The sequence below is a fragment of the Cyprinodon tularosa genome, unplaced genomic scaffold (assembly GCF_016077235.1).
Source record: "Cyprinodon tularosa strain WSP-4 unplaced genomic scaffold, ASM1607723v1 ctg920, whole genome shotgun sequence".
NCBI lineage: Eukaryota > Metazoa > Chordata > Actinopteri > Cyprinodontiformes > Cyprinodontidae > Cyprinodon > Cyprinodon tularosa.
This window is the reverse complement of record NW_024039697.1, coordinates 259794-270060: the sequence shown is the minus strand read 5'-3', so window position 1 is coordinate 270060 and position 10267 is coordinate 259794. Positions and strand designations below refer to the sequence as shown.

Sequence of the window (10267 nt, the reverse complement as noted above, 5' to 3'; positions counted from 1 at the left end):
AATAAGAATCAGTCACAGTGTTTTAAATTGAAATGTTTTTAAGATGGGGAAACATCTTACCGGTTTCTATGGTTGGTTTCATAATGTAGAAACAATGGAGTAAAATATTTAACTCAGAGATTATTAAAAACAAAATTAAGTTTTAATAGTGAATTTAAATTTGACAATGTGGTTGATCAGGTAAATAATATTGATGGGGAAAAAAAGAAGATTTTTTTTTCTTTTTTTTTAATACTTGGATCATTCTGAGAAATTGAGGAATAGATGTTAGGATCCAATAGATGGCAGCAGTGCGACAATTGTTGGAGGAACCCTGCCGTTAAAACCTAAAGAAGAAGAAGCGAGACTTCCGGTTGTCCGGCCACGTGACTATAGTTTACAAACCAAGGAGCGTTTCAGGACCCGCTTCTGGCTGAAATGGAAAGCAGCATGAGGACAGAGAAGCAGCGACATGTTACCGGAGGAAAGAAGAAGACTGTTAGTGGTAGCGGTGAGGAAGACTCTGATGTAGAGAGGAAGATCAGCGCGTTTAAACAGGAGGAAGAGAAGATTTCACCACGAGAACACAGAGAGGAGGGGCGGAGCCAATCAGGTAGGGACTGTGGAAGCAGCGCTGAAGAAGGATCGGAGGAAGATGATGAGGATGATGATGACGAAGATGACGATGAAGAAGAAGATGATGATGATGACGAAGAAGAAGATGATGATGATGAAGACGAAGATGATGATGATAAAGCAGGGGAAGATGACAATGACGCAGAGCTGCAGGCAAGGGAAGACATCAGGAAAGGTGAGACCTTAGCCCTGTTAGCTCTGACCCCCCATGACTGATCTCAGCCCTGTTACCTCTGACCCCCCATGACTGATCTCAGCCCTGTTACCTCTGACCCCCCATGACTGAGCCCTGTTACCTCTGACCCCCACTGACTGACCTCAGCCCTGTTACCTCTGACCCCCACATGCCTGAGCCCTGTTAGCTCTGACCCCCAATGACTGACCTCAGCCCTGTTACCTCTGACCCCCCATGACTGATCTCAGCCCTGTTACCTATGACCCCCCCCATGACTGAGCCCTGTTAGCTCTGACCCCCAATGACTGACCTCAGCCCTGTTAGCTCTGACCCCCCATGACTGACCTCAGCCCTGTTACCTCTGACCCCCCATGACTGATCTCAGCCCTGTTACCTCTGACCCCCCCATGACTGAGCCCTGTTACCTCTGACCCCTAATGACTGACCTCAGCCCTGTTACCTCTGACCCCCACATGCCTGAGCCCTGTTACCTCTGATCCCCAATGACTGACCTCAGCCCTGTTAGCTCTGACCCCCCATGACTGACCTCAGCCCTGTTACCTCTGACCCCCCATGACTGATCTCAGCCCTGTTATCTCTGACCACCCATGACTGATCTCAGCCCTGTTACCTCTGACCCCCCCATGACTGAGCCCTGTTACCTCTGACCCCCCCATGACTGAGCCGTTACCTCTGACCCCTAATGACTGACCTCAGCCCTGTTACCTCTGACCCCCACATGCCTGAGCCCTGTTACCTCTGATCCCCAATGACTGACCTCAGCCCTGTTAGCTCTGACCCCCCATGACTGACCTCAGCCCTGTTACCTCTGACCCCCCATGACTGACCTCAGCCCTGTTACCTCTGACCCCCCATGACTAATCTCAGCCCTGTTATCTCTGACCACCCATGACTGATCTCAGCCCTGTTACCTCTGACCCCCCCATGACTGAGCCCTGTTACCTCTGACCCCCCCATGACTGAGCCGTTACCTCTGACCCCTAATGACTGACCTCAGCCCTGTTACCTCTGACCCCCACATGCCTGAGCCCTGTTACCTCTGACCCTCAATAGCTGACCTCAGCCCTGTTACCTCTGACCCCCCATGAATAATCTCAGCCCTGTTATCTCTGACCCCCCATGACTGATCTCAGCCCTGTTACCTCTGACCCCCCCATGACTGACCTCAGCCCTGTTAGCTCTGACCCCCACATGCCTTAGCCCTGTTAGCTCTGACCCCCAATGACTGACCTCAGCCCTGTCAGCTCTGACCCCCCATGACTGACCTCAACCCTGTTACCTCTGACCCCCATGACTAATCTCAGCCCTGTTAGCTCTGACCCCTCCATCACTGACCTCAGCCCTGTTTCCTCTGACCCCCCATGACTGACCTCAGCCCTGTTACCTCTGACCCCACCATGACTGATCTCAGCTCTGTTACCTCTGACCCCCCATGACTGACCTCAGCCCTGTTTCCTCTGACCCCCCATGACTGACCTCAGCCCTGTTACCTCTGACCCCCTCATAACTGAGCCTTGTTGCCTATGACCCTCCATGACTGAGCCCTGTTACCTCTGACCCCCCTCCCCCTCATGACTGACCTCAGTTGTGTTACCTCGGACCCCCCATGACTGAGCCCTCTTACTTATGACCCGCCTTTACTGACCTCAGCCCTGTTTCCTCTGAGCCCCCCCATGACCATATAGTGGTTAGTATACTATATAGTGGCCTATAAAGAGGTTGGTATACCATATTGTGGCCTATATAGTGGTCAGTATACCATATAGTGGCCTATAACGAGGTTGGTATACCATATAGTGGCCTATAACGAGGTTGGTATACCATATAGTGGCCTATAAAGAGGTTGGTATACCATATTGTGGCCTATATAGTGGTCAGTATACCATATAGTGGCCTATAAAGTGGTCAGTATACCATATAGTGGCCTATAACGAGGTTGGTATACCATATAGTGGCCTATAACGAGGTTGGTATACCATATAGTGGCCTATAAAGTAGTCAGTATACCATATAGTGGCCTATATAGTGGTCAGTATACCATATAGTGGCCTATAAAGTGGTCAGTATACCATATAGTGGCCTATAACGAGGTTGGTATACCATATAGTGGCCTATAAAGTGGTCAGTATACCATATAGTGGCCTATATAGTGGTCAGTATACCATATAGTGGCCTATAAAGTGGTCAGTATACCATATAGTGGCCTAAAAAGAGGTTGGTATACAATATAGTGGCCTATATAGTGGTCAGTATACCATATAGTGGCCTATAAAGAGGTTGTTATACCATATAGTGGCCTATATAGTGGTCAGAATACTATATAGTGGCCTAAAAAGAGGTTGGTATACCATATAGTGGCCTATATAGTGGTCAGTATACCATATAGTGGCCTATAAAGAGGTTGGTATACCATATTGTGGCCTATATAGTGGTCAGTATACCATATAGTGGCCTATAAAGAGGTTGGTATACCATATAGTGGCCTATATAGTGGTCAGTATACCATATAGTGTCCTATAAAGAGGTTGGTATACCATATAGTGGCCTATAAAGAGGTTGGTATACCATATAGTGGCCCATAAAGAGGTTGGTATACCATATAGTGGCCCATAAAGAGGTTGGTATACCATATAGTGGCCTATAAAGTGGTAAGTATACCATATAGTGGCCTATATAGTGGTCAGTATACCATATAGTGGCCTATAAAGTGGTTAGTATACCATATAGTGGCCTATATAGTGGTCAGTATACCATATAGTGGCCTATATAGTGGTCAGTAAACCATATAGTGGCCTATATAGTGGTCAGTATACCATATAGTGGCCTATATAGTGGTCAGTATACCATATAGTGGCCTATATAGTGGTCAGTATACCATATAGTGGCCTATAAAGCGGTTAGTATACCATATAGTGGCCTATATAGTGGTCAGTATACCATATAGTGGCCTATATAGTGGTCAGTATACCATATAGTGGCCTATAAAGTGGTCAGTATACCATATAGTGGCCTATATAGTGGTCAGTATACCATATAGTGGCCTATATAGTGGTCAGTATACCATATAGTGGCCTATAAAGTGGTTAGTATACCATATAGTGGCTGTATAGTGGTCAGTATACCATATAGTGGCCTGTATAGTGGTCAGTATACCATATAGTGGCCTATATAGTGGTCAGTATACCATATAGTGGCCTGTATAGTGGTCAGTATACCATATAGTGGCCTATATAGTGGTCAGTATACCATATAGTGGCCTATAAAATGGTTAGTATACCATATAGTGGCCTATAAAATGGTTAGTATACCATATAGTGGCCTATATAGTGGTCAATATACCATATAGTGGCCTATAAAGTGGTTAGTATACCATATAGTGGCCTATAAAGTGGTTAGGACGGACATTCGGACACAGTTTCCGTTGTAGCTTCCTCATAGTGGAATATTTCCTGGTGATGTGCTCTTCCTACTCAGGACTGTCGAACATTCCCTTTGAGGAGGTCATGAAGCTGCAGCAGAAGGTGGGAACTAAAGCTTTCAATGAGGTGGCGTTCAGTAGCAGAAGACACGGAGCAGTCAGCAGTAAGAAAAGGCTGAACAAGAACAGGTCTGTTGCTTCTTATGGTGAAAAGTGTTTGATTTCTGCAGCAGGTCCTCCTCCCACAGACCTTCAGTTTGTTTCACACAGTGTTTGATTTCAGGCCGATGGAAATCTCAGCCAAAAAGGCGCCATCCTTCCTCCGCCAGGTCATCCCCATCAAGAAATCTGTGAGTCACACCAGTTTTGACAGAACATTGTACCATAAACCCTCCGGATGCATTAGAAGCTTAATGTTGGACTGTTGTGTCATAGACCAGGAGGGATCCTCGGTTTGACAGCCTGTCAGGGGAATACAAACCAGAGATATTTGAGAAGACTTACAAGTTTATTAATGACCTCAAACACAGAGAGAAGGAGGTGAGAAAACCCAAAGGTTTATTATCCTGCATGAGAGGAGCTGCTAACATTCTCTTTCTGTGCAGATGATTAAGAAGCAGCTAAAGAAGAAAAAGATGGGCAGTCAGAGGAAGGAGAAGCTGCAGTTCCTGCTGAGGAGATTGGTGAGAAGTCCTCATACTTCACTCTTTTTATGATCTGACACAGAGAAATCAAGTGTGATCTAGAATTGGACAACCTGCACTGTAGATCTACATCTCACAGCTCTGGCAGTGATGGAGACACCCTCTCACTGACAGCAGCAGCTGGAGGGAGGGCCCCTGGGCTTTGCTATCCTCTTCAGCCAGCTCTTCATAGGCAGGCCTTATATCCTGCTAAAGGGCCAGCTTTCTAAAGCCGGGTGTACGCCCTTTTTGGGCCGATTCTCCAGTCGTGCAATCATTTTTCCATCGGGCCGACTTTCATCCTGATGGTGCGTGATGTAGTGAACAGGGGGTAACGAGGGGCGATCAGCCTCTAACGACCACCTCCCCATCAGGAATCGTGAGGTCGGGAGAAAATCAAACATGTTTAATATTCAGTCGGCCGTCGTAAGGTGGTCATGGGCAAATTGCTCAGTTGGCAAACAGGGATTCTTCTTCTTCTTCCTCTCAGATGTAAACACAGAAGCATGGCGGGGGTGCAATGAGTGAGTTCTTTCTGTAAAACTGACAGACCGCAGTAGCCCCGGTTGATCAGCCATGTCTATAAGCCGTCTCTTTCTCTTTTCAGGGCTTTCAGCACAAAATGGCACAAATTGCCAAGGCAGCACATTTCACCTCTAGTGAGCTTTATATTCCTCTTCTACTCGTTTGGCTTCCCGATAGACGAGTCTGAGTAGCGCCCTCTCACTGCGGAGCTGAGTCCCACAGTGTGAGCAGGTAGATCTAATCAGAGCGTCGGGTCGCACAGCGTGAGAACAAACATTCGAGCTGGGAACTTCTAAACCCTGCGGTTTTGTCGTACAGTTTGTGCTGTAGCTGCGTGCAACCATTAAATATATAGCACAGTGTAAGCTCCGCTTAATGGGGTTGGATATTGACAGGGGGCCCGCTCTTCTGGCCGTTGGATTATAAGGGGGACAATTCCTCCAAGGGCCATATATTAAGGGCTCCGCGGGGAACAGTGTCTTATCAGCTCCTCATAAGGCCATTTAGCCCCCTCACCTGAGGCCAGCTCTTCAGAGAGTCGGCATTTCAGGCTGGGCTGACTATTTTGAGGGCCCGTTTCCCCCCTAGGGCCAGGTTTGTCAGGGGGCCTTCATGCCAAGGGGGCCAGCTCTTTAGGGGGGGTGGCAATTTTTTGAGAAGGTGTGGGTACCAGATCTGCTTGAGCCCTGCAGATGCCAGTGACGTATGATTGGCTGAACGTTGCCACATGACCCAAAACATGTTGGTTGCCCAGACTGTCCACTGTTTTTACAGGAGAACCAGGAGAAAGCCAGACAGACCAGAGAGCAGCAGAGAGAGAGAGAGCTCCAGTTCAAGAAGCAGCAGCGAGAACGAGCCAGTCGTGGGGAGCGGCCTTTTTTCCTGAAGAAATGTAAGGAGTGCTCCATCAGTCAGGACCTGGTGATGTGGGTTTGTTACCTTCTGAGCTGCATGGATCTTCATGGTGACTCTGAGTCACCAACTAGCTGAACAGAGGGAATGAATGCTTGAATCACAAGTCCAAGCTTTGAGTTACAGTTCCTTTGTTTGACGTGAAAATCTTCAGAATCCCCGTCAGAAACTCTCAGCGATGCAGGTCATACACATCCATGTTCCACCGCTGCATAAGGAGCAGATTCCTCTGTTTGACCTAAAACTGGATACATAAAAGTAGGCTTTGGTGTTAGTCTGCGGCAGACTTTTTCATTCCTCATTTACGAGATAAAAAGCCTAAAAATGTACTCAAATAAACTGAAACCTGTCCATCTGGTTAAAGGTAAATGATCACCTTGAATCTCTTTACCAAAAATCCTGTTAAAATCAGGTCATATAGGTCAACCTGATAGTGTTTAAATAGCCTAAATAGAGTTCCAGCTCTGGGTGCGATGAGCAGACATGGTGCCATCTGCTGCAAGACATTATATAAAATGATACACTACCATCCTGTAACCTTTAGATGCGTCTTTTCTCTACTACCCCTGGGTCTAAAGGCTGGCTCATTTGGCTCAGCGGAGGCTAACCGGCCACTCGTTTCATTCAGGTGTGTTCAGAATGGCATGGGCTGGCTAACCAGAGCTGATGAAAGAGGCTGTGTCTGACTGTCCGCCCTAATCAGGGCACTATATAGTGGTTACGCCATTCTAGATGAGTGTCCCAACGTCTAGTGGATGAAAAAGTAGTGGACTTGAAATTTCCCACAATGCACCTTAAAAAGTAGTGCTCATCTATGGTCACTAGAATCAATTGTTTATTTCTATAGAGCCAATTCACATCATGTCATCTCAAGGTGCTTTCCAGTTCACCAGATCATCCAGTCAGATTGATTCAACGTTTTCTATCTATAGAAAAGCAGCTAATCGACTCATTGACTCTTCAGCAATCCCTCACACTAAGCATGCTTGTAGTGACAGTGGAGAGGAAAAACTCCCTGAACAGGAAGAAACCTCCAGCAGAACCAGGCTCAGTGTGAGCGGCCATCTGCTGAGGCCGACTGGGGTTCAAGGAGACAGAAGCAGACATAGAAAAAGAAGCATAGATACAAAAGGCAACTGTCAACCAGCTCCACAGGCGGCCCCGTCCAGGAAACACACAGCCAGGCAGACGAGCTCCGTGCCAGCTCCCATGTCAGAGGATGAGGAGTGCACATCCACTGTATTATGAAATTTAGGCAGGATCGGGATGCACACACAGAACACACAAACTGTTTCTGCTAGAATTAAAATGTGTCGCTTTATTCCGCCACAGAAAACAGCAAAGCAAGCACATCAATCAAGGCACGGTGCTGAATACAAATTATATTGCTTCAATACAACTTCTATTGTCCCCCTACCGTCACACAAGGATCGGAGGGCCGGTCGATCCCGGCAGGGCAGCAACCCGCGCAGCTAGGCGTCCGTACGCAACCCTAGGAGACCCCGCCAGTGCCAACCGCCATCCGTCATTTATGCCAAACTTCAAAGGAAAATCTTTTACCCAATCAGGAAAAGTGATCGCTCCCTCTCACGCCTGGAGCGCATGATTACAGAAACCAAAATATGGAATGCCCCACCCAGGGCTCCTGGACAGCCGAAACCAAAAACGAAATTACATCATTCTCAGAGCATGGCACCGAGAGGTTGTGAGTACAAAAACAAATTATATTATCCTCTCAAGGAAACAGAAACTTAGATAATGAGAGTGCTTAGGTAATAAGAGGGCTTCATTTGTGATACAAAACTTGATGATTGTCAAAGAACATAAAATGTAAAACCCATATATATCATGCACTTAGAGAAACAGGACTACACTGAAAAACAGGCTGATCTCCAGCATCTAGAAACAAAGGTGTTGATGGCAGCAGCACAGCTGATATTTCTCTCCAGGATGGAGTCACAGCCAAACAGGAACAGACGATGTTAGGTCAATGTCTAAACCCAGAAGCCAACTCAAGACTGAATTCAGTTCAGTTTATCTAAAGAGCACCAATTCACAACACAGTTTTTTTTTTTTATTTCTTCCCCAAAACGAGGAGCAAATCTCTTTTTACCATCCTTTGATGTTAGAGATTGGTTTGACCTCTCCAGGGTCCTGAAAACCCAAACTATACTAAATAAAACTGCAGTATAATGACAGTATTTAAAAGTTTGAAAGAAAGTTAGATTTACTGGAGCTCGTTTTTGGAACACCTGATCTAGTTTTCTTTTTTCTCCTCAGCGGAGAAGAAGAAGCTGCAGCTGGCTGAGAAGTACCTGGACTTGAAGAAAAGCGGCAAAGTGGAGAAGTTCCTCAGCAAGAAGAGGAAGAGGAATGCAGTGAAAGACCGCAGGAAGCTGCCGGAGCAACTCCAGAGCCAGAAGCTTTCATAGTGAGAGCTGGCCAGGAGCTGCCTCTGCAGAGACTCATCTCCGCCTCCTGATGGCGCCGTTAAACATTCATCAGCAGGTCTCCTCTTCCCTGATGTCATTAGGGAGGTTTGGATGCCTGAAAACCTCCCGGGTTCAGTGATGTTTAAGGTCTAATGTTGGATTGGTGTCCAATGATTTAGTAATAAAGGTTTTCTATTTTCATCCTCCTGTTCTTCTGCTGATAGCTTCTCTATATTTATCTCCCTCTGTGGTGCAGCTCGCTCCACTGGGACCGATCATCTAGAATATCGCCTAGCTTCACTCCTCCAGCTGTTCAGCACAGTTTGCCGTTCAGCTACGGCCGTTTCTTCTGTTTAGAACGACCCAAACCAGAGACACGGACGCTTTGGGGTGGCCCTCTGTTTTCAGTTCTCCATGTATGGATGCTGTGCCGCTGAGCCAGAGGGATCCCATCAGATAAGCCGTCCGCTGAGCTGGTTCCATCCTTTAAAGCTCATTTCTTTAATAAATATCCTATCCTAGCCAGAATGCTGGGTGAACACTGCAGGATGGAAACTGCCAACATTTCAACATCTGCTCTGTTCAGGTCTATGTTTTCTCTGGAGACACTGAAACCGAAGGGAAACACATTCTGCCAGGTTTTAGGTTAAATTCCTGCTTGTGATGGAAACATTTCCAAACCACATGAAGGGAACGTGTTTTTGGTAAACCCAAAAAAGTAAAACCAAACGACGTGACAGTTTCAATTGAAAAAAGCTTCCTGGATGGGAAGCAAAATGACTTCAAACTTAATGAAACTAAGTCTAGTGGATTGTTTTTCACTTTTTTGGAATGACTATGACCTGAGTGGCTGAGAATCTTCTCCAGCATGTTTTTGGTAAAGAAATCCCCACTTCTACTTTCTCAGCTGCTTCCATTCAGAAGAGTCAATGTTCTAACAGCCTTGGTCCCAGCTTCTATCAGGGATTGGCTTGTTTTAAAACACCTGATGTGGTTCCATGTCTGACTGATAAACACTACAACAGCTCCACTATGAAACCCTGACATGAACTCATGCAGCAGCAGCAGTTCCAGGGTTGGTCTGCCTGATGGGGACCAAACATTGAGGGAACAGACCTTCACTTCTGGAACATTGTAAGGTCAAATTGAATTCATTTACAGTAAATAACAGCCCTCCAGAGGGCATGTTGGTGGAGCAGGGGTTAAAGCATGTGCTGCAGGTCGCCCCCTCTTCATCCCAATCTTTCAAATACTAAAGTTAGTAAACAGCAGGAGCTGCATGACAAACAGCGGGTAGATCAGTGGGTTTGAACTGCTGCCTGAAACCATCCAAAAACAGGAGTGTTTGGTTAACTGGTCGCTCTGCAGTACTCCTGCTGGAGCCCCCCCCCCACCACTCAAATAACTGACACGTCAGAAGTGACTGTTAATCACTCATTCTGTTCATATGAAGTTTGATTTGTTCTTTCTTGGATGGAAACCCAGT

General features: G+C 46.5%; 1 protein-coding gene across 1 annotated transcript; it reads left to right on the top strand.

Annotated features, from left to right (window-relative positions):
* The first annotated feature begins 328 nt into the window (after positions 1-328).
* On the top strand, positions 329-8987 carry rrp36 (ribosomal RNA processing 36). The gene is made up of 7 exons (XM_038274595.1): positions 329-790; positions 4286-4418; positions 4513-4579; positions 4665-4769; positions 4835-4912; positions 6212-6329; positions 8630-8987. Exons 1-7 carry the CDS (start codon positions 418-420, stop codon positions 8779-8781), a joined length of 1026 nt encoding a protein of 341 aa, XP_038130523.1. The 5' UTR covers positions 329-417; the 3' UTR covers positions 8782-8987.
* The last annotated feature ends 1280 nt before the right edge of the window (positions 8988-10267 follow it).

What these genes read in the sequence shown, in the direction of transcription:
- rrp36 (XM_038274595.1), top strand. Translation starts at nt 418, where the DNA reads ATGGAAAGCAGCATGAGGACAGAGAAGCAGCGACATGTTACCGGAGGA. An exon ending in TCATCCCCATCAAGAAATCT is followed by an intron (nt 4,580 to 4,664) that starts GTGAGTCACACC and finishes GTTGTGTCATAG; the next exon opens with ACCAGGAGGGATCCTCGGTT. An exon ending in AGTTCCTGCTGAGGAGATTG is followed by an intron (nt 4,913 to 6,211) that starts GTGAGAAGTCCT and finishes CTGTTTTTACAG; the next exon opens with GAGAACCAGGAGAAAGCCAG.